The 23,800-nt window shown below is 51.1% G+C and overlaps 1 protein-coding gene across 1 annotated transcript in view; it reads left to right on the forward strand.

The window, feature by feature from the left end:
* Positions 1-260: 260 nt before the first annotated feature.
* Positions 261-23,800, forward strand: part of PLCG2 (phospholipase C gamma 2) — a 155,479-nt gene continuing 131,939 nt past the window's right edge. Inside the window, exons 1-2 of the mRNA XM_070500217.1 lie at positions 261-393; positions 5,507-5,744. Of these exons, the coding sequence (XP_070356318.1) occupies positions 5,552-5,744 (193 nt within the window). The 5' untranslated portion in view covers positions 261-393; positions 5,507-5,551. The remainder of the gene's footprint in view (positions 394-5,506; positions 5,745-23,800) is intronic.

Consider the following 23,800-nt stretch of genomic DNA (forward strand, 5'->3'; position numbering starts at 1 on the left):
ATGAGGAGACTATTCAATGTACGTAAAACACATGTATGCCGCAGGCGCTCCATAAATGCTACGCTGTCTGAAAGTTCTCTCTCTCCACCTCGCCAGGGACCGGGGACAGGTCGCTTCCTCATCAGCTGCCTCAGTTTCTTCCTCTGCCCGCGGAGGCGGGGTCCCAGGCCGGCCCGCCCCCGCGGGGCCGCCTCGCCGGGGGAGCTCGCAGCGGCTGGAGGCCAGGGCCCGCCTCGGGCCGGGGTGGGGCGGGCCGGGGCGCGGGGGGCGGCCCCGGCGCGGTCACGTGGCGCGCGGCCGCGGCCGAAGCAGAAGTGGCAGCGCCCGCGGCGGAGGGCGTGCGCGCAGGGAGTGCCCGGAGCCCGGAGCCCGCACCGCGGCGGGCGCGGCCAGGTGAGCGGCCCGGCCCCGGGGGAGCGCTCGGGGCGCTCGGGACCCGCGCCGGGGGGAGCCGGCGCGCGGGGAGCCGGCCTGGGGGGACCTGCGCCGGGGCGCAGCTGGCGCGCGCAGGGGCGGGGCGCGCCGTCGGGGCCCCCGCCCGCCGCGCCGGGGTCCAGGGCGGCCACGGCGGGGTCCGATCCCGGCCGCTGGCTACGATCTCACCCTGGACTGGCGCCACTTCGCCGGTCGGGGCCCTGGGCGGCCCCGGCTTTGAATGGGAACCGGGAGGAAGCGGCGCGGCTTGGAGTTGGAGGGTCGCGGGAGCGCTGGCGTCGGCGTTCAAGGCTCCTGTGGCCGCTGGGTCCGACGTGGGCTCGGGCCGTGTTTGCCGGCCACCTCCGTGCCCAGGGCTCGCCGACTTCGCGCGGCCGTGCCGCCCCCGGCACTTCCCCGTATTACACAGGTGGCTGCGGTGGGTGGCGGAGCGATACCACGGAAGGCGCAGCCGGTCCCCAGGGGAGACGAGGACAGTTTTCCGGGGACTCGTGATTCCCTCTCCCATCCCACGACTGAATGCGTAATCGGGTGTGCACGTCTGTGCGTTTTCCTGGTTATGTTTTGGAATCGCAAGGAGGTCATTACCCCCACAGCGGAAGAATTCCAGGGAGAGATGTGTCCCCTTAGGACCTGGGGGTTGGCGCCTGGATTGCGGTGGAGGCTGGGGAGGGCTCTTTCAGCACCCTGACCTTGAACTGGACTGAGAGAATATGGTGGGGTGAAGGGGGTGACGTGGCTCAAGGGAAACAGGTGGCCTTCTCAGTCAACTTAATTTGAATTTCAATTCCAGCGGTGTGACCCTGGACACGTTGAAGAACCTCTCTGAGTCTCATTTTCTTTCCCTTGATGCTGGAGCCACCCCAGCCTATGCTCCAGGCCCGTGTTGAGAATTGGGGCTTATGTGGCGAAGAGGTGCCCCCGCCAGTTCTTGACTCTCTCGTTAAGGGCCTGGCGTGATGCTTGGGCCATCATCTTTAGCTACAATTCTGTATGGAGGCCCTGTTAATTTAGGGGTTCACCCAGCGCCAGGCAGTTACCCTCTTAGAAAGGTGTGTACCAGCTCAGGGACCATGCTCACTGCGAGCTTCACTGATGCTGAAATTGCCTAAGGATGCTGCTGCCTCCCCCCACTGCCCACCCTCCCCATCGCTCGACCTTGCCCTTGTGAGGCAAAGGGGGGACCCCCGTGAATAATCCTTTTGCTGGGTGAAGTCAGTGGCAAATTGTCAGTGAGAAAACTTAAAAACACTTCTTAATTTAGAAAACAGTAAAAACACAAAAAGGAAAAGCTCATCCGTTATGTTACCACTTAATAAAAAGTCAAGTCGTTCCTTCTACCCTTTTCCACCCTTCTCTGGATTTATAAGTAGACAGACTTTAAAAAAGTAGTTATCTTATTCTTATTTGTTTGCAGCTCGTTTTTCATCTCTCTCTTGAATATTTCCAGATCTAATTGCTAATAAATCCTCATTCTTTCCAGTATCTACATACATGTCCTATTATTTATTGAAGGGGCTCCCCCCACCCCCATTGGGGAGCCATTTGAGTCGTTTCCTGAGTTTTTGTTCTCTTTTTCTGTTACAAATGATGCCTCCGTGAACATCTTGGTGCGTGCTTCTCTCTGCATGTACGTGGTTATTGGATCAAAGAATTTGCGTGCTTTACGTTTTAATAGATGCTCGCAGGTTGCCTTAAAAAGTTGAACCGATTCACACTCCTGCCTGCAGTGGCTGATGCTGCCGGACTCCTCCGGTGAAAATGTGTGTCCCCTGATGCAGCAGGTGGGGGTCGGTGCAGCAAGAACATCCCTCAAGCTGTCAAAGGGGCGTTTCCCTCTCAGGGATGCGACTGTGCTGAATTTAACTCAGAATTGTTTTGTGGGATTTTGTCTGAAATCCTTGACTGGCCTAATGTGTGCAGAGAGCACCGAAGAGAGGACAATTTCCCTGTTTCCTGGTTTTGGGTCCTGTATCCCAGAAGTTTATTTTGAAGAGAGGGACCTGAAAAGTAGAAATGGTAAAACCTCTTCTTGAACCCCAGCCACATTTGTATCAACACGAGTCCTTTTACAGAGTAACCCAGGGAGGCTGAGAAACAGGAACAAAGGGATTTCAAGCCCATTTCATTTTTTTTTTTTTTTGAAAGCAGAAGCAAAATGGAAATTGCCTGTGATGGTTAGTGCCCTCCCCTGGGGTCAAGGGCTCGGAGACCTTGCCTTAGTTGCAGAAGCATCACCTTGGGAAGCCTGAGCTGGGAGCTGGCTGGATTTTGGTGGTTGCCTCCAAGGATCTTGCGGCCAGGAGGATGTCTTTCCAGTTCTTGGCGAGAGGCAACAGGAGAGACTTGATGTTTATGGTTGAGCCGATCTACTGGGCTTCTGAGCTGGAAGTAACTGGAATCCTGGGGAGGTTGAGTCCGTGGCCCTCCACAGAGCCAGAGTCAGGAAGGACTGAGGGCCCTGGGGCCGCCCCGCTGGCTGCTTTAATCGGAGGTGGAGGACTTGTGGTTCCTGCTCGTGCCCTGCTGCGTGCTGGCCTTGAGACCTGGGAGTGGGGAACTCCAGAGGCGTGTGGCGGGGGGCTGCCAGCATGGTGAAGAGCTGCAGAGCTGGGACCTGGTTTAAAGCCTGGTTCTGCCGCTTGCCAGCTGTGTGACCTTGGAAAGTCCTTTAAGCTCTCTTGAGAGGGGCGGGGGCTGCCCAATTAGTTACTTTCTGGCTAAATGCTGCCACGCGATTCTGAATTCCAGAAGGCAGGTGCCGAAGGAACAGGGGCATGGGACTCAGACCACGGTTCGGATCCTGGGGCTGCCACTTGTCTGCGTGACCTTGAGCACGTGATTTCAGCCCCGAGGACTTCGGTTTTCACCTCCAGTATTTCCCGCCGAGATAAATGAGATGAATCAGATACAGCAGGTGCTGAACTGGAGAGGGCCAGTCAACAGCAAGTTCAGCAGGGTGAGACTGGCCATGGGCACCTTGTGCATCTCTCTGACCTGGATTAGAGGGGGATGGGGGTGGGGTGGGGGGGGCTCAGTTCAGGCAGAGTTTTTGGTGCACCCTATTGGTCCTACCACTGGATCTTTGCTTAAGCTTGTTGCTCTGACTAGAACCCTGTTCCTTCCTGCTTCATCTGTTTTAAAGATTGGATTCAGATGCCCTCTTCCCTTAGAAGCTTTCTTGGAACGCTCCAAGCTCCCAGCCTCACCTCAGACTAAGTTCGGGGCCCCTTCCCACTGCTCCCTTGGCACCCCCCGCCCCCATCTCTCTGCTGCTGCGTTTACCTCTTTACATTAGAATCATTGAGCTGACTCGTCTCTTTCCTAATGGGCAGAGAGCAGGTGTAATTCACGATTTTATCTCCAGCTGTCAGCACATGTGGGGAGGTGCCTTTGGCTCTGGGTGTGAGGTGGAGGGAGGAGGGGGCAAAGGGCAAGGCCTGGGCCTCTCCCCATCCCCCTGTATTTGCATAGTGGTTCCCAGCTCAGTGTCTGGCTTAGAGTTGACGCTGGATTAAGGCATTGACCAGCTGGCTGATTAGTATGATGGAGGCCTGGCTAGATGCTGGGGGCTGTGCATACACTGTAGCTTTTAGTCCATCCAGTGCCCCTTGAGGTGGTATTGTTATCCCCATTTGACAGATGAGGGAACCGAGGCCCCGATTGTGAGCAGCTTGGCAGGAGGCTGTGGGGAGGCAGAGTCAGAGTGGAGACCCAGACAGCCCTGGCTGAACACCTGCCCCTGCAGAGTAACAAGTGTGGGCTCCTAAAGGGATTGGAGGAAGCGGAGGAGATAAAGACACACAGAATAATTGATAGCAGCAGTAACAATAGTTAAGTGTAGGAGCACTGACTGTGCATCAAGTTTTCAGGGCGTGAGATACTCTCTGCTTTAATCCTTACAAGAACCTTTGGAGATTCTTATAATCTTTCTTCCCCTTTGCAAGTGTAGAAACGAGACCCAGGGGGCTTAAGTGACTTGGCGTAGGGTCTGCAGCTCACTAGCCTTCAGTACACGTCCCCTCTGAGTGGCAGGCAGTGTGTCTTTGGATGTTTGGGAGGCAAAATTGGGGGGTGGGGTGCAGAGAGAGGGCTCAGGGAGCAAGTGCAGGGATGAGCAGAGGAGTGATGTCATTTCACTCTTGTTCTAGAAGCATTCTTCCAGCTCCTGGTCTGAGAGTTGACTGTAGGGGGCTGGGCAGAAGCAGGGGGACCGGTTAGAAGGTGATTAGAATCATCCAAATGTAAGATCCTAGGAGGAACCAGTGAAGGGACGAGACGGATTGCATTCTGGATTTGCTGAAGGATCGGATGTGGATGTGAGAGAGACCAGATGAGGATGGCTCCAAGATTTTGGGCCCCAGCCCCTCTCTGATGAAGGTTGACCGCGCGTGGGAATAAGTGGCCATCTAGAGCACCTCCGGGACGCAGAGCCGCACGCTGGGGGCTTTGCTGGTGGTGTCGGATTTCAGGCTTCCTAATGGTCCTTACAGTTCCGTTTTAGAAAGGATGGAACTGAGGCTTGCAGAGGTCACACAGCCTGCCCACACATCCGCAGGAACCCGTGCCGGGATTTGAGCTGGAGGCTGCTGGGCCCTGATGTTTTCTGTCCATTTGGCCCCATTTCTATGCAGAGGTCTCCAGGGACGTATTCACTTAGGAAGTAAAGGGATGCTTAGAAGTCTTTAGGCAGGATAGAAAAGGATGCTGGTGTTGAGGGTGGTGGGAGGTGGCTGTCTGGCTGCTTTGGTTATTCAAATCTTCTACAGCAGAGAAGTGTGTGTGGGGGTGGGGGGCATCACAGCCAGGCTGGGGCAATTTGGTTATTCAAAGCCGGGATAACGGTTGGGTCATTGAGGTGAGGGGGCTCCTCCCACACCGCCACTTCCATTTAAACCTCTGTGTGTCCTGCCTGGGTTCTCTGAGTGGTCAGTGATTCCCTGCCCTTGGAACCTTCTAAAACTCATCCTGATGCGCATGAGACAGGATTTTGGCTCTTGAAATCCAACCCCTGTTAACTAAATCCCCTCTGTTAACTACAACCAATTCACTCCTTTATTCTGCCCTCCAGCCTCCTTGTTCCCTCACTGCTTCCTTCTCCCTGGAGTGGCCAACAATGAACACCATGGTCAACGTGAGTGCCCTTCCAGAATACGAGAAGAGTCAGATCAAGAGGGCCCTGGAGCTGGGCACAGTGATGACCGTGTTCAGCTTCCGCAAGTCCACGCCGGAGCGCAGGACCGTCCAGGTGATCATGGAGACGCGGCAGGTGGCCTGGAGCAAGACGGCCGACAAGATCGAGGGCTTCTGTGAGTACCAGCGGACGGGGCGGTGCGGCCCCGCGCCGTCTCACCTTCCTGCCTTCCGCACTCACTCCATTGTTGTTGGTCTGATACCTTCTTCTTTTCTGAAAATGAAAAGCGTGGCCACTTTGTCTGGGTCTGTGATGGCATTTGGAGCAAGAGGGGCAGTTGAGCCAGAAAGCTGGTGAGGCGGCAGAGGTTCTCGGGGCCAACTGGGAAATGACATGCACACGGCTCCCCTGGGCTGGCAGGGGGTGCGCTCCTGGTCTGCCGGCATCAGGATTCGTCTGGTTCCCAGTGATGGTCAAGCTGTCTGCCCTCTGGAGGGCTACCTGGCCGGAGCTTGCAGAAAGTTAGAGCTTGGTAGCCAGATGCCTTTTGGTTTTACTGCAAACCGCAGAGCGAGAGGCCTCGCCTTCAGCTCCATGTGGACGCAGCGCGTCATTGAATGTTCTGTAGATTTCAGATGATGTTCTGGTCCTGGTGTGGGTCTCTTCTTTTCCCCACCCCACCTTAGATTGGGCATCTGGTTCTATTCCTAAAGTTTCTAAACTGTTTTTAGCAGAGTGAGGAGACTTAAGCAATTTTCAGTTGCAGAGACTTGCTTTAATTTGCATTTTTTTATTGACTGTTTTTTGATGGAAAAATTAAAATGTCCGCTTGGTGGAAAATCAAACAATTCATCACTAAATGTCTCTCTTCCCTAACCCCATCCCGTGCTCCAGAGACAAGCTCTTTTGTCTTCCACAACTGTTCTGTGCTCGTATGATGTGTGTACCATGTTTTTTACACAAATGGGTACCTGCTGCAGACATTTCTGCGCCTTGATTTCTTTTTTGAATTTAATAATTATCTTGGAGGTGGTTTCTTATCAACACATGATTCTCCCTTGTTCTTTCATGGCCACAGAGTGTTCTAGCTGCAGCATCACAGGCTAAGCCCTGGAGGTGGACATTGGGGCTGTTTCCAGTTTTTTCTATTAGCTGCAGCAGCTATGCCTGCAGTTGTCTTTTTTTTTTTGGTAACAGCTTTATTGAGGTATAATTCACATACTGTATATTTCACCCATTTAAAAGGCACAATTCAGTGGCTTTTAGTATATTCACAGATATACGCAACCATCACCATAATCAATTTTAGAACATTTTTATCACCCCCAAAAGAACCCCTGTCCCCATTAGCCGTCATCCTGGATTCCCCATCCTCCTCCCCTTGCCTAAGCAACTGCTAATCCACTTTCTGTCTCTATAGAGTTCCCTGTTCTGGACATTTCCTATAAATGGAATCATATAATATGTGGCCTTTTGTGACTGGCTTCTTTCACTTAACATAACGTTGTCGAGGGTCACCCACGTTGTAAGGTGTCTCAGGACTTCCTTCCTTTATGTGGCCGAATAGTATTCCATCATATGGCTATTCCACACTTTGTTTATCCATTGATTCACTGGTGGACGTTGGGTTGTTTCCACTTTTTGGCTATCATGAATAGTGCTGCTGTGAACATTCGTGTACAAGTTTTTGTGTGGACGTATGTTTTCATTTCTCTTGGGTATTTGCCTAGGAGTGGAATTGCTGGGTCATGTGGTAACTCTATGCTTTCATTTTAGGAGCTGCCAGACTATTTCCCAAGTGGCTGCCCCATTTTACATGTCCACCACCAGCACCAGCACACCCCACACCAGCAGTGTGCGAGGGTTACCCTTGCATTGTTCTTTTATGCACACATAGGGGTATATCTGAAGGAGAACTTCCTATAAGTGTTATTTCTGAGTTAAAGGGTATGGGGTGTTTTAAATTTCAAGGGCAATTTGGCAGCGCCCCACAAAAGCCCACGAGGTGTGAGGGGCCCTGTCGCCCACACTCTCTCCACACTGCCATGGAGTTCTGAACTTGGCCATTCATGGGAAGACTCTGGTAGCTTGGCAAAGTTCTTCATTTGGTTTCTCTTATTATGGGTGAGATTAAACAGCTTTCCAGAAGGTTTCTCCTGGCTTCGGAGCCAAGCAGGTCGCAGATGGCACAGAGCCACAAGCCCTGTTTTGAAAATGCCCGTGTGTGGAGACTGCCAACTTTCCCCCCAGTCTTGTTTGCGTTGGCCCGCTCGACCTCCCAGGTGGCCCAGAGACCTGCTGCAGCTGGGGCGGGGGTAGGGGCCTCAGGGGGCGGACGGCCGCTGATGGTAAATACAGGTGTGCCACACTGAGAGGGGTGGGGGGGTCCTTTCTCTTCTTGACCTGTGGGTCCCAAGCCTGGCTGACCATCAGGAACACCTGGATTTTTTTTAAAAGTACAGCCTACTGGAACCGTCTCCTGAAGCACATTCCGAGGGGCGCAAGACAGGATTCTGGCTCCTGAAATCCATGCCCTGCAGTTTTCCCCACTCAGTTAACAAAGCAGTTCTTCCTTCTCCCTGGAGAGGCTGAGGATGACTGTCAGTTACTAGCTGGTTGGTATTTTATGAAGCTCCCCAGGTGGTCCTGGAGACTGGCTGGGTTTGGTTAACTACTCCTCTAGAGAAGATCCGTCCATCCTTCCATCCGCCCATATCTGGATGCCGACTCTGCCCGGTGCTGTGCTAGGTACTGAGATACCACAGGAGTTGAACTGGATTCTACTCCCAGGGAGCCGTCGTTGTGTCATTAGGTCTGAGCAGCGTGGGGCTTGTCCAGCATCATTGGATGAACTTTGCTGTGTGGCCGTGGGCAGGTTACATCTGCTTTCTGAGCTCTAACTCTCTCGTCTGTAGAATGGGAATAGTACTGGTGTCCACCTCACAGGGTTGTGGTTGGGAAAGGATAAGCGGCTAAATACATCAGAGGGGTTCGACCTGGTGCCTCGCGTGGGGTACGCACTCAACCCGTGGAGCAGCTGCTATTACTTTTGCCGTTGTTGCTGCTAATGGGCCATGCCCGGCTTGTCCGGGGTGGCAAAGTCTCGCCTAGGCGTTTGGGCTCTTTCTGGAGGGCAGCAGGGGTCCGCTGAAGGGTTTTCAGAAGGGGGTTGATGTGATTGGGTTTGGGGTTTTGAACTCGCTCTGGCCATCCTGTGTGAGGGGGCTGTGCTCGTGTGTTTGTAAAGCGACAGTGAAAGCCAGGTGTGGGGTAAAGAGTTTAGCAGTGGTGCTCGCCTGAGCACTGTGAGAGCACAGGCCTCCGGGCCCAGGATGGGGACTCCCAGGGCCACGTTTCCAGCCTCTGTCGTGAGGGTGATTCCTGAGGGAACCCCCAGCTGTAGCGTTTCTTCAGGGGCCTAGTTAGCAGGAACCTGCAGGTTACTGTGAGGTCTAGAAGGGGCAGGCGAGCATGAAGGAGCACGGGCGTGCAGTTCTAGGGTACTTCGCAAGTGGCAGGTGACTTCTGGATGGGTGTCATAAACCTTGTGCAGGCCTGGGTGAGGGTAGACACGCATGGATCCCATTGTCTAAAGCAGTGAGTGGCTCTCATCCAGGGCTGTCTTCCCCCTTCCCCCAGGGGGATTTGGCAATGCCTGGAGATATTCTTAGTTGTCCTAACTGGGATGGGGGTGTGCTCCTGGCATCTAGTGGGTCAATGCCAGGGATGCTCCTAAACGTCTTACGAGGCACAGGACAGCCTGTACGACAAGTAATTATCCAGTGCACGATGCTGGTGGTACCAAGGTTGAGAAACCCTCGTCTAACGTCACGTGTTGCTTTGCTTAGAGCCATAGGATGTCGCTGGCTATAATAGGGTTTCTCTTTGGACCCTGTCGTGGTGGAGCTGTATCAAGTGGTCGGTCCATATTTGCCATCATATTGGGTGCTAGACTCTGTTGAGAGAGAGGAGGAAGGATGGAGTCCCTGACCTGGAAGGGAGACAGATCAGCAACCGGCCATCGCAGGATGGTGTGAGCAGTACCACAGTGAGGGTTCCGTGTGAGGAAGGAGGGCTCTCAGCCATCTGGGTGTGGGGAGGTGGTGAGGAATTGGGGGGGCCTCCTAGTGGAGGAGTTGCCTGGGTAGAGAGTTGAGGGAGGGGCTTGCCGGGTGGCCGGCTGGCTGGCCATCCCGAAGTGGGCTCAGCAGGTGCCATTGAATGTGAGCGAGCAGATTTGTGGGTCAGAGGTTTGGGCAGGGCTTGGCTGGGTGATTCTTCTACTCTGTGGCCTGGACTGAGGTCATTTGGTGGTACTCAACTGGTATGTCACCTGGTCTGGAAGGTTCCAGAATCTTCACTCCCACATCTGGTACCTTGATGGTGATGGCTGGAAGACTAGGTTCAACTGGAGCAGTTGACTGAGCACCTGCCCCCTGGCAGTCCCATGGTAGTTGGACTTCTTACATGGCACCTGGCATCGCCCTAGGGTGCGTGTTCCAAGAGTCCCAGGAAGTCACTTGTACCAGCTCAGTTCACCAAGGCCAGCTCAGGTTCAAGGTATGGAGAGCCTTCTCTGGGAGAGGGGGTGGCATGCACATCCAGGGTGGGAAGGAATTGATGGTGGCCACCTTGGAGCCAAGAGACCATGAGAACACCTGGACTTGGATCCAGACTCGTAGTTCAGATCTCAGCTCTACCACCTACAAGGTGCGCGATCCGAGGCAAGTTATTTGACCTCTCTGTGCCTCATTTCCCTATCTGTCAAATGAAATAATAATAGTTCTTACCTTATTGGGTGAGAATCAAATGGATTTTATTTCATGTACTTTTTCATAGGCGGGAAATATTGCATAATTGAAACATAATACAGTAAGAGAAAAAAGAAAAAAGGTGATGGGCGGGAGTCACATGGGCTGACTTCGAATGGAGGAGACTGGATCTTCAGCCAGCCACTCACTTCCTGGCCCTCCGTCTCCCGCTTGCTTTCCAGGGGTGATGGATAAGGTGGTGCCCGGGATTCCTTCCCCCACTGGCCTCCTTGAGAGCCTCCGAATGTAGGCAGGGAGCTCGTGGAACTGCTGGGAAGTGCTGCCTGTGTGGTTTTTCTCTTCTTCCGGGGCCCCAGCTGAGCAGTCTCCAGGTGGAAAGGAGCCCACTCAGGGGGCCTTTCTGAGTTGACCCCTCGGGGTCTCGGGACTGTCTTGTCCACCTGGGAGGCTTGGAATGTGGTGCCACCTGTTTGGGGAGTTGGATAGGGCTGGAGCGGCGAGCACCTGCCTTTGAGGCTTTGAACTGTGTCCATTTCCACTGAATAAGCTTTTATCCTGAAGTTTTCACTTTCGCTTACACATGTTTTCCCCATCTGCTTATTTTTGGCAAGTTGTGGCTGCCCATGAATGAGGGATTCTCAAAAATAGGAGCTGTTCTGTTTCCTGGTATTAGGTTCTTAGCTTGTCTGCCTGATGATGATGATGATGATGATGAGAGCCGCTCCATGTGTACTAGTCCCAGTGTAAGCCCATCACCTATAACAGCTCATTAAGTCCTCACAGTGACCCTGTGAAGCAGGAATCCTCCCCACTTTATTTATGAGGAAACCGAGTCCCAGGGAGGCTAGGTGGCATGCCCAAGGCCACACGGCCAGCAAGGGACAGAACTATAATTTGTGCTCAGTCTGTCTGCCTTTGGAGTCTCCTATCTTCTTCCTACTCTGTGTTGCTTTCTCCTCCTCTGTGATCTCAGAGATGTTTCAGTTCTGTGTGTGATAGAGAAGCACCCTGGTTGGAACCCAAGAACAACAGCATCGTTTAGGCTTTCTTTGCTACAAGAGGGAAATGCACCTCTTCCTTATGTGTGCAGAGGACACGCTCGGCCGGGTGCCGAGATGCCAAGAAGAAGGAGCCTCTAGAGATGGCTGGTTAGTGGGGGAGACCGACGTGCCAGGAGGAGACCGCACGGTGTGGACAAGTGGTGAGAGAGCCAGGAGCAGTGAAAGGAGGTTGTGCTGTGTCTCAGCCCCGTCTGTATAGCTGGATCTCAGGAAACCATCCTTGCGCTTCTTATCCATTAAAAATGAATATTTTTGAAAATTGTTATTTTATCAAAATGTTTTCTAAACAATGGAGAAGTAGATATTTTTTCACTGGCATTTTCCATCTAAGAAGAAATCCCTTGTCTGAAAGTGGTCCCCAAGCTCTTTCAGTCAAGCATCCCGTGAGAAATAAGATTCAGCCAGTGTCCCCAACGTCTGTAAACTTATTTAATTTTTGGTTATAGACGTGCAGTTATGTATTACAATAGCACAGACTTTGCAGCCCGGTTTCAGATCCCAGCCCTTCCACCTAAATGGGATGTGACCTTGGACCAGTCATGTCACCTCTTTGTGCCTCTATTTCCACATCTGTAAAATGGGAATAAGTAAAGAGCCTGCCTGATCAGGTTGTTGTGAGGATTAAGTGAAGTAATGTATGTAAACTGCTGTCAACAGAGCTGGGCGCAGAGGAGGCAGGCGCTCAGCGTTAGCCGCTCTTGTCATCATCGTTGTCATTATCATCAAATGGAAATGGCGTTGTAGAAAGGATGAGATAAATATTAGAATTTCCACTTATATAATGATTTTCCTTCCTGTACCCAGTGGATTGTCCTGCTCCCCGTCTGGGGTACCGGTTCTCCACATTGGAGCCTGCTGGTGTGAAAAATGGAGCTGACATTTTTATTCTTGACATTGACACAGGCCTGCTTGTATGTTGGACAGTGGAGGAGCTGGTTTCTGTGGTTATTCAAGGGTTGTTTTCTGACCTGGATGCAATCACTTGATGTTCTTAGCGTTTGTTCCTTTGTTGATTTAGCAGATATTCAAAGAGGACTTGGCGTGTGTCAGGTATTATGCTTGTCACTGGAGATAAAGTGAATAGGACAGAGGAGATCCCTAGAGGAGTGTACGGTCTCATAGGAAATACAGAAAAAGCCAAACTAGTCATTTAATCATTTTCGATTGTGGTGGATGCAGGAAGGAAAGTAACAGAGCACTGGGACAGAGTAACAGTGAAGAGCACTATTTTAGGAGGGCAGGCCTTGGGGAAGCCTCAATGTGGAGGTGACCTTTTGAGCTGAGACTTGAAGGGCGAGAAGGAGGGAGCCATGGGAAGCTGTTGGGGAAGAGCATTCCAGGCAGAGGGTACAGCAGTGAAGCTTCCATGTTAGTCAGGGTATGCTAGCTGCAGTGACAAGTGATTTCTTGATATGATACAAGTTTCTCACTCAAGTCTATGATCCAGTGGGATTTGGGAGTGGGGCTCTGCTGTCTGAGGGCACCACCATCCCCTAAGGCATCTGAGGCCACCTCAGGATCCTTTGTGTGCAGCCAGCACTTGGGGGAAGAGGAAGAGTGAAGGACAGCTTGGGAGGATTTTACGGGCCAGGCCTGAAGCCAGTGTGCCTCTTCCTCCCACCTTCCATTGACCAGAACCATGCACATGATTAACTGCAAAGGATGCTGGGAGACGTGGCCTAGCTGTGCTCCGGGAAGAGAGGGAAATAGGTTTGGTGGGCTCTTCTGTGGCCCCTAATTTTGGAGGATGCAGAGGTGGCTGTTGGCACCCCACTGATGGCTGGAGAATAGAATGATTGTAGGGATTTGTGGGGGTCCTGTAAGAATTTAGGAAAATGAACAGCCTCCCATGGGAAAGGGAGGTGGCAGCACTGAGGACTCTCCCATCCTGTCTGTGACAAGCACCACTGGTGGTGACATCTCTCCGTAGACAGGTGTTGTCAGCCCTCTTAGGTGTCCTCTTGGCTGTGGCTAGACCCTCCCCAGCAAAGCCCCTCTCCACCTTGACTCTGTGCAGCCCCATCAGAAGGTTTTGGTTCTCCAGGCTCCAAAGAGAGGCCTCTGATCGGCCGGCTCTTTTGGACCCAGTGCACGGGGACTGGCTGTTTCGGCGCCAGTGTCCTCTCTGGTCACCTTGGGTGTGAGGGGCAGTTTAGGTGGGTCTCCTGTTGGGGAACGTAGCCTGGCTTCTTCGGGGCTTATGGGCAGAGGTGGGTCCCTGTTATGGGTGGTATTGTGTCTCCCTCCCTGATTCATGTGGCGAAGCCTTAAAAGAAGAGGACACACACACACACACACGCGCGCGGAGAGAAGGCCGTGCGATGATGGAGGCAGAGATTGCAGTGATGCATCTCCAAGCTAAGAAACACCAAGGCTTGCCGGCCATCACCAGCAGCTAGGAGCGAGGCAGGACAGACCCTCCCTGCCAGCTCTCAGAACCAGCCCTGCCAGCACCTTGATCCCAGACTTCTGGCGGCCAGAACTCTGAGACCATAAACTTCTGCTGTTTGAGTCACCCAGTTTGTGTTTTTTTGTCGTGGCGGCCCTAACAAATGAGTATACTCCCCTTTACAAGGGGCTTGAGGGACACTGGGGGCGAGCACAGCAGTTGATGTGTCCATTTGGCTGCAGATATTATAGACAAGTTGGAGTTTGTCGTAAAGGAATTGAAGGGCCCTTGCTGTATTCCGGTGTCATCTCTTTTCCTAGCTACAGTGGTCTTGGCCTGGGACGGGGCCTTAGAGGGGGTCTAGGATCCTGGTTGAACATGGGGACTGAGGAGCCAGCCTGCTTGGGTTTGAATCTTGACTCTATCACTTGTTAGCTGTGTGACCTTGGGCAAGAGACATACCTCTCTGTGCCTCTGTGTCCTCTTCAATGGGAAGAATGATAGTACCTACCTTATAGGGTCACTAGGAGGATCAGATGAGCTCCTGGAGGTAAATCACCAAGAAAGGCGTCTGGGACAAGCATCTCTCCCCTGCAGTAGTGGCGAGCCCTGGGATGCAGGGGTACCCCACTTCGTGTAATTAGAGGCTCCTGAAAAATTGGTGCAAGTCAGCTCTCTCAGGGGTGTCTACCTAGGGGAGGGAGCTGATAAGAGGCATCCCTTGGTGAATCCTTTTGGAAAGAGAATCATCCCTATCGCCCACCCCCGGTCTGCCTTAGATAATAAATGTACATTTTCGCCTATCAGGCCAGCAAAGTCATGCTGTCTTGTTTTGTCTTGCAAGAGATTTAAATGCTGTGCAGTTTGACGTTGAAGCCAGAAATCCTAGTGTCGACTTTGCCTGCCCTCTGGCAATGCCTGCCCTCAGAGTGAGGCCTCCCAGCTCACCAGGGAGGAATCCCCAGCACCTGGCCTGTGCCTGGCCCACAGCGGGTGCCTCACAGACACGCAGATAGGTCAGCAGATGAGAAAGGACCTGGATGCCCCCTCAGCCTCTGCCTGCCTCCTTCTCCCCGGAGATGGCAGTATTTGGGGTGGACACAGGGCATCTCCATGACAACTTCCCTTTTAACCATATACTGTGGTTCCGGTCTTGGCCCTGTGCTTACTGCCTGTGTGGCCCTGGGCAATCCACTTAGCCTCCTTGTGCTTCAGTTTTCTCGTCTGTGGGGTGGGGTGATGGCAGAGCTGCCCCATAGGATGGGTGTGACGATTACTTTTGTGAATGCCATGTAACGTGCATGCTGTGCACTTGACAGAGTCTGCCTCACGCCCGTCCTGCCCTGATGGCTTGTCAGTGCCTGTGTCTGCGTGCGCCTGGAGGCCTCGGTGTAGCCCACCCGTGTGCAGGCGGCCGCCTCCTGCTCTTCTGCGGCTCAGGGCAGGGGTCCTATTGGGGTTAAGGTCCCTTGGATTTGAGCCTGGTGTAGGCAGGCAGCTCAGCTCCTCGCCTTTCTCCTTCTGCGAGGCTGGGGCAGCCTGGAGTTGGGGGAGTAGCTGTGTCAGCAGGGCAGTGGTGAAGTTTTATAAACAGAATCGGTAAAGATGCCAGGTTAGAGCAAAGGGGGCCTTTTCCATGCTCCCAGCACAGTTGGGAAGAAGCTGTAAGGTGCTGCTCTCATCTTACACAGTCCTGCTGGTGGCCGGGGGTGGGAGTGGGTTTTGCGGGGGTGAAGTGTCTGTGTGTGTGAAGAAGGATTCTGTTCTGAGAAAGAAAAACATGGGCATTTACTAATTTGTAGAATGGAGACTAGCAAAGTCACAATGAGCGCAGCATGGTAGAGAGAACGCAGGAGGAGGAGAAGACCCTGCGGGGCTCACAGGCGGAGGCGCCAGCCTCAGGACCAGCGGTCCCGCTGGCTTCCTCTGGCTTCATCTTTCCTCTCGGTTGGATTTCACCCGGTGTCGCCTCCCCACCAGGCCCAGCCGCTGCAGGCCATCCTGGCCCATGCCAGCCTCTGCTAGTGGGAACAGCTCCCCGTGCTGCCCTGGGGCCTGGCTGGAGGAGGACCTGTGTCCTCGGGAGGCAAGAAGGGCCCAAGCTGGGCTGGCCGAGGGCAAACGTCAGGCCGGTTTCCTGTTTAAGACCGCTCTGGGCTGGTCTCCTCTGACCTTGTTTTATTTCCCCTAATTGAAACAACTCTGACTTTGTTCTCCTTGAAGAAGTAACATGTATTCATTAGTAGCAACATTTTAACTACAACTGGATGAGCATAACAACCCCTTCTCCTCACACCCAGAGCAGGGCGTGTTAACACTTGGTGCTCGCCCTGCCAGATCTTTTTCTTTTTTTTGCAAGATGTAAATACACTTTTACAAAATGCAGTCCTTTCATAATACTCTGTAGTAATTTGCCTTTTTTATTTTGTGCTACGTTGTGACATCTTCTTCTATTTTAAATGTTGAGCTTGGTGTAAGGACTACAACAGACCGTGTATCCTCAAGAGCATGTCCTCTAGGGTCCGGCTGCCTGGGTTCAGATCTTGGCTCTGCCACTTGCAATGTTTGTGAGCATGGACGGGTGATTTAGCTTCTCATCGTCCCCATCTGTAAAATGGGATGCTAGAAGTGCCTTCCTCGCTGGGTTCTCATGAGGATTAGGCGACTAATTATGTAGCACACTTAGGGCTAGTGCCTCATGAGTATCCCAAAGCCCTCGGGTGGGGTTACCTGCGGCTGCTGCTATGATGACAACGATGATTTCTGTACACTCTGTGGTAGGCAGAATAAAGCCCCCGCAAATGTTCACATCCTTATTCCCAGATCCTGTGACTGCGTTATCCTATATGGCAAAAGGCTCTTTGCAGGTGTGATTAAGTTAAGGATCTTGAGATGGGGAGGTTATTCTGGATTATCTGGGTGGGCCCAGTGTCATCCCAGTATCCTTGTAAGTGAAAGAGGAACGGACGAGGGTGGGAGTCAGAGAAGGAGACGTGATGATAAGAAGCAGAGGTCTGAGTGATGAGATCAGCGGCTTTGAAGGTGGACAGGGGGCACGAGCCAAGGGATGCAGGCCACCTTCCGAGGCTGGGAGAAGCAAGGAGACGGGTTCTTCCCTGGACCCCCAGGAGGAAGGGAGCCTTGCCGCCACCTTGATTTTAGCCCAGTGAGACCAACATTGGACTTCTGACGTCCAGAACTTAAGATCATAAATTTGTGTTGTCTTAAGGCACTGAGTCTGGTAATTTGTTATAGGAAATACAGGAAATGAATACACCTTTCTAACCAACTTAGACAAATCATAATATTTGCTTTAGATCTGTTTTGTTTGTTCTTAAGAAATAAAATATTATAAATATAGTCCTTATGTATACCCCTCCCTAGAGAAACCAGTATCACGATTTGATAATTATCATTCCTATATGTATTTTTCACATTTGTTTCAAAAATTTTAATCTATAATTAATATATAATGTAATGTTTGTGAGGTATGCATGTTAGTCTCGGTAGCTTTAACTGCCCTTAGTGGTCTTACTCAGCTAGTTCACCTTGATAGATTTACCTGTCCTTTTTTTTTTTTGGTGAGGAAGATTGTTGTTGAGCTAACATCTGTGCCAATCTTCCTCTATTTTGTATGTGGGATGCTGGCTTGATGAGCAGTGTGTAGGTCCATGCCAAGTATCTAAACCTGCGAACCCCTGACCACCGAAGCAGTGTGTGTGAACTTAACCGCTACACCGCTGGGCTGGCCCTTCCCTGAGCTTTTAATTATGGACATTTAGGTTGTTTCCAATTATGAAAATCTTTCCATTCTAAGCATATGGCTTCCCTTTTGTTTTAAGTGGCTGTCGTTTTCCATCTTGTTTTTTAATTTTTATTTATTTGTTTGCCAGTCTCCTATTTTCAGACATCATGTAGTTTATTATTTTGCTCTTCAAACAGTGATCCTGGGAGCATTTTTATAGCTGACTCTTAGGCATGTCCCTGGCCATTTCACAGGATAAATTTCTAAAAGAATTTCTGGGAGGAAGGAAAGGCTGTGTCCTGGGCTCTGGGCACAGCGTTCAGTTGTCCCCAGGAAAGCTGTGCCGACTCGTGTGCCCTCCTACCACTCTTGCTGGCATCTGGATGTCTGTCAGCTTTTACGTCTCCTGCAGATATGGAATTCATCCACAAAGGGAGGGTCTTGTGAGTGTCACATGTGCTCCTTCTCCTGGTTTGGCGTTAATTCTGTCCCAGGCTGTGAAACCAGCAGCTCAGTTCTGCTGTTGGTTAAAGGCTGTGGATCTCGCCATGGCATCAACATGCCCACGTGGGGTGGCGCCCGAACTGTGGGCCAAGGCTGCTGATGTGCTCTCATGTAATCCACACACCAACCCCGTGAAGTTGATACTTTCCTAATCTTCTCGATGAGAATTTGACGTTGAGGGAAGTCTAGTAATTTCCAAAGTTGACCACTGGGACTTAGTTTCAGTTGTTTGATTGCTCAGCTCATTTATTTCTTAGAAGAACAGGCCGTCTTCTGGGGTATGAGTTGGGTGTCATTTTCCTTTCTTGAGAAGGAGGCTTTGCATGACCTCCCATTTTAAAGTTGGTTCCAAAGATGTCTGGCTGTGCAGAGTTGCCGACCAGAATTAGGTCTGGAATGAAAAGCCTGGACTCTAGTTCCTTGAGGCAAGTGGTGCCTTGTTTATCTCTGTCCTTCTAGCTTCTGGCACCAGGTGCTCCCATTAGGTGCCTAATAAATGCGTGCTGTTGATTGAATAACTACCGCCATGAGCTGCCACTTTTTTTTTGAGGAGGAATCCACTTTCTCTCTCTATAGATTTGCCTTTTCGGGACATTTCCTATAAATGGATTCATACAACATGTAGCCTTTTGCATCTGACTTCTTTCATTTAACATAGTGTTGTCAAGGTTCGTCCATGTTGGAGCGTGTCAGCACTTCACTCCTTGTAATGACCGAGTAATAGTCCATGGTATGAATAGACCACATTTTGTTCACTCATTCATCAGTTGATGGACATTTGGGTTGTTTCCTGTTTGTGGCTCCCGTGAATAATGCTGCTGTGAATGCTCATGTAGAGGTTTTTGTGTGAATATATTTTCATTCTCTTGGATATATGCCAAAGAGTGGAATTGCTAGGTCACATGTAACTCATTGACCTAATTGTTTGAGGAACTGCCAGGCTGTTTTCCCAAGTGGCTGCACCATTTTACATTCTCTCCTGCAGTAAACGAGAGTTCCAATTTCTCTACATCCTCACCAGCACTTGTTATTGTCAGTCTTTTTGAGGATAGCCGTCTTAGTAAGAGTGAAGTCATGTCTCATGTGGTTCTGTTATGCATTTCCCTGATGGCTCACTGTTCTATTTTAGATAGAACTCATTGGATGCTTGTTAGTTGATGCATTGTTTTCCTGTAAACACTTGCTTTCTGTGGGCGGTGTCCTTATGTTCACTTTCCTGGTGCCTGGCATTGCCATCTGGGTCCTTACTATGGGGGGAACTGAGTGAAGAAGCTCTGAAAAAGTCAGCACGGAGAACATGGCCATAGACACTGATCAATAGGGCTGTGATTCCTGGCTCAAGTCTAGAACCATAAATTTTAACCATTACTTCTGCTTTTGCAGAACAAAAGGACCATTGTTTGAAGGTGGTAGCCCCTTTTAGTTTCCTTAGTAAATATTCAGTTTCACCCGGATGCTGTGGGTGAGGTGAGGCACAGATTTTTCCATCATTTCAGGGTTTAATGCCTTGGCGAAGCTGTCCATACTTAGTGAATCTTTTCACAGAGGCCTGGAAATGCCTCCTCGCTTCCTAACTGCCCTCTTGGGCCCCTCTGCCTGCTGTTAGGCTCCCAGCCGCCCCCTAAGGGAGACTGCAGGAAATGGAATTGGGGGGTGCTGCTGGCACCAGGAAGAGGAACGTTCTTGAAGGTGTAGTAATTATTGCATTTATTGAGCATGTGCCATGATTCGTTGTTGAGCTGGGCACTACAAGCACAGATGTATCCATGTGAAGGTGTGTATAGATATTCGTGTATAGTCTCCGGTCATCACAGTCAGCCCTTTTACTGGTGAGTTAAGTGAGCTTGGGTGACTTGCTCAAGGTTACCAGACTTTTTAGAGGAACTGCATCAGGCCAGCTTTCCCCAATCACCACGTGCTATAAAAACTTTAGGTTAAGAGGTTGAAAAGACAAGCCACAGACTGGGAGAAAATGTTTGCAAAACACCGGGCTAATACAGAACTTGTATCCAAAATATACAAAGAACTCTTAAAACTCAACAATAAGGAAATAAACAATCCAGTTGAAAAGTGGGCAAAAGATCTGAACACACACTGTACTCCGTCTTCCCCATTCCACCCACACCGCCCACCTATCCATCTCCCACTCCATTCTGCTGTAGCCAAACTGGGCTACTTCTAGGCCAGTGCTGTCTGAAAGAAATATGTGAGCCACCAATGCCAGCCACATGTATATGTATAGTTTTAAATTTTCTAGTCACTGTATTAAAAAAGGTAAAAAGAAAAAAAAAAGAGGTGAAATTCATTTTAATAATTTTTTTCTTTTGCTGAGGAAGAGTTACCCTGTGCTAACACCTGTTGCCAATCTTCCTCTTTTTACTTGAAGAAGATTCACCCTAAGCTAACATCTATGCCAGTCTTCTTGTATTTTACATGTGGGTCGCTGCCACAGCACAGCTGCTGACAAAGGATGTAGGTCTGCGCCTGGGAAGAGAACCCAGGCCGCGGAAGTGGAGCACGCCAAACTTAACCACGAGGCCATGGGGCCTGCCCCCAATTTTGATAATTTTGTGTAACTCAGTTTATCCAAAGTATTATTATTTCAACATGTACACAATGTAATTATTAGTGAGGTTTTACATTCTTGTTTTTGGTCCGAGACTTCAAAATCCAGTGCCTATTTGATACCTACAGACCATCTCTCAATGTGGACCAGTTCAATTTGGCCACATCTGGCCAGTAGCTACTGTATTGGACAGCACAGTTCTAGAATATTAGCTCCTTCCTCTTTTCGAGTTACCCACTTCCTTTGTTATCTCCGTCTTCTGCCTTCTTCCCCAAGCAGCAAATGTGTTCTGCGTGTGGCAGCTGCTGTCATGATCACGGTGGTGAATCTGTGTCCCCACTTCATGAGGTCAGGTGGCTTTATTTTCCCACAGAGACTGAAAATGTGGAATCGTGCATATCTGCTGGCTTTGCAGTTTGCCTGGCCGTCTGTCCTAGATTTAGGTGTGACACCTGATCACTGGGCCTGAGCGTCCGGTTCCAGCTCTGCTTCTGCACATTGCCTGGTGGTCCCCATAGAACCTTCTCCTGGGGGTGGCCTGCATCCCAAGTGGCACCGATCATCTTGCAGACTGGGGAGCGTGTGTGCGTGTGCATGCAGGTGTGCCTTTCTTCTCCTGCCGCTGATTGCCCAGTCTTTTCTCTCACCTCTGTCCTGATTCTACAGAGTGTGTCTGATGGCCCGTTACCACTGCCCAGGGCACAAGTCGGGATCTTTTTGGCTGGTGGAGTCATAAACCAGCTTAAGCAAAAAGGAGAATTTATTGGAACCTGTGGCCGAGAAGAATGCTCTGTAACTCATGGGATCCAAGGAGCCAGGGCCCTGGGGAGCAGAAACAGGAACTGCCTCTCTCGGTCTCTGTTCATCGTTTTGCCGGCCTTTGCATTCCGTCCTTGTTCTCTCGCAGACAGACCTCGTCTACAGAGCAGATCGTGTGACCATGAGCAGCCCCAGCCCAGCAGCGCTGAGAGAGCATCCACAGTTGGTCCTCATTATTCCTGGATTCTATAGTTCCAAATTCGCCTACTCAATAAAATTTATTTGTAACCCTTAAACCAAATCTCGTGGCACTTTTGCAGTCATTTGTGGACATGCATAGAGACAGAGATGCGTGATATATTAAATAAGGTATCTTTAAACAGAAACATGCATGAAATGAGGTCACATATTGATTGGCTGGTGAAAATGTCGTGACCAGAGGCTGGTAGGACCCTAGTCCTGTGTTGCTCTCAGGAGCAGTGGTTCAACTTTTGCTAATTCGGTGTTCATGGTGACTTTATAGATTATAACTTCCCTGAAGGATGACAATTGGCTGTGCATGTCAAGTCAGGAGTAAGACTGGGTCTGCTTTCATCAGAGGCCCACCGCTTGGACCAATGATGTGAATACTAGAAGAACGAGGTCTGCAGAGGCCAGAGGACGGGTGGGAGAGCATGCACCTGGCTTCTCCTCTAGGCATGAGAGAGAAAGAGACTCTTGCCACCAAAGCCACCCATGGGAAGCCTCATGATGAAACTTGTGGCCCAAGATCCTGCTTTCCAGAACTTTCCCCCTGCTCTTCCTACAGTCCCAGGAGATACCAGACCTCAGGTGTGAGAGGGAAGAAGATCTGTTTCTTTAGAATTAGCCTCTTCTATTGCATGGTAGTGAAAGCTTTTTGGGAACTGCTGCGTTGGAAGTGTGAGGTCGGGAGAACACGTCCTGGAGTGTAGCTCTTGAAGACCCGTCAATGATGGCGGTCACTAACTGGTCATCTCCTTGCTTCCATTTATCATTGCTTCATTCATTCCTCCCATTATTCATTTATTTAATAACTACTTATTGGTCATCTAAGGGCAAAGAAGTGTTGCGTTCTGATCGAAACAGACATGGTCTTGAATTTCATGGACTTTATTGTCTGGAGGGTTGGCATACGTTGGTCGAACGTTCACGTGAATGCATTTATAATAAAAACGAGATAAGTTCTGTCGCTCTCTGGGAGGGACCATGGGAGGTTTTGTACCTGATGGGACCCCAGGAAACAGCAGCCAGAATGATCTCACAGTGGTCTTTCTGGTCCTGTAGGCAGCGCTTTGTGGCCCAAGGCCACATCTCAGCTGTGCCCCAGAGGGTCGTGGGTGTGCACTTCCTGGGGTGACTGTGGCTGGTTGATGGGCTCTGGAGGTCACGGGACATCACATCTAAGAGCAGTGTTGGGCTTGACCCCTGCTTCTGCCACTCTGTGTGGTCTGTAAGTGGGGGAGCGAGGGTTTCTGCCTGTGGGTTGGTGTGCACACTAGAAGCCTGTATGTGAAGCCTGTCTCTCAGGCCTTAATTGAGTGCTTTTGTTTGCAGAATCATCAGTAGGGGGTGGCTTGGGTTACCCCGCGTCCAGCACTCGCCGAGGGAAAGGCCTTTCCTCGTGTCAGGCTCCTGAGAAGGCAGTTCGGCCCCCAGGCCTGGAAGCCAGTTTGAGGATGGTGTTTCAATGATCTATTGCTGTATAAGAAACCGTATCAAAACACAGGACCTAAAACAATTCTGTGCGCCAGGAATTTGGGCAGGCCCCGCCGGGAGTGGTCCTGTCCCTCTTGGTGTTGGTTGGAATCCCTTACTGGGCGGTATTGAGCTCATGGCTGGGCTGGGGGTCCCAAGAAGGCTCTCCTTCCTCGTCTACCTGCTCTGGCTCCTTCCTGCACTCAGTCTCTCTGTCTCTGTCTGTCTGTCTGTCTCCCTCCCTCCCAGTGACTAGCTTGAACATCCTCACAGCACGGTGGTCTCATAGTAGTTGGACTTTTTACATGGTTGCTGGCTTCCGAGAGAGAGAGAGAAAGAGAGAGTGAGAGAGAGAGTGAGAGAGAGAGGAAGCTGGAGACCATCTTAAGGCTTAGGGTTGCAACCGGTACAGGGTCACTTCTGCCACATTCTCTTGGGCAAAGCAAGTCTCAAGGCCAGCCCAGACGCAGGAGGAGAGAAATAGATTCCACCTCTTAATGGGACAAGTGGCAAAGAATTTGTGGCACAGAATTAGTCCCCCAGAGATAGAGACTGTGGTGGCCAGGGCCAACTCTCCTTGGATGTGTCCAGATGTCTAGAAGGCAGTTCTGGTAGGTGGCTCTTAAGAGGGCCCCCTCCCTGGAGGAGAGAGTGGGAGGTAGGGGTGGGGAACCCGGGCTGTGTGTTGTGCCAGACTCTTGTGGCTGGAGTATAAATGT

This window comes from Equus asinus, chromosome 28 (assembly GCF_041296235.1).
Source record: "Equus asinus isolate D_3611 breed Donkey chromosome 28, EquAss-T2T_v2, whole genome shotgun sequence".
Lineage (NCBI taxonomy): Eukaryota > Metazoa > Chordata > Mammalia > Perissodactyla > Equidae > Equus > Equus asinus.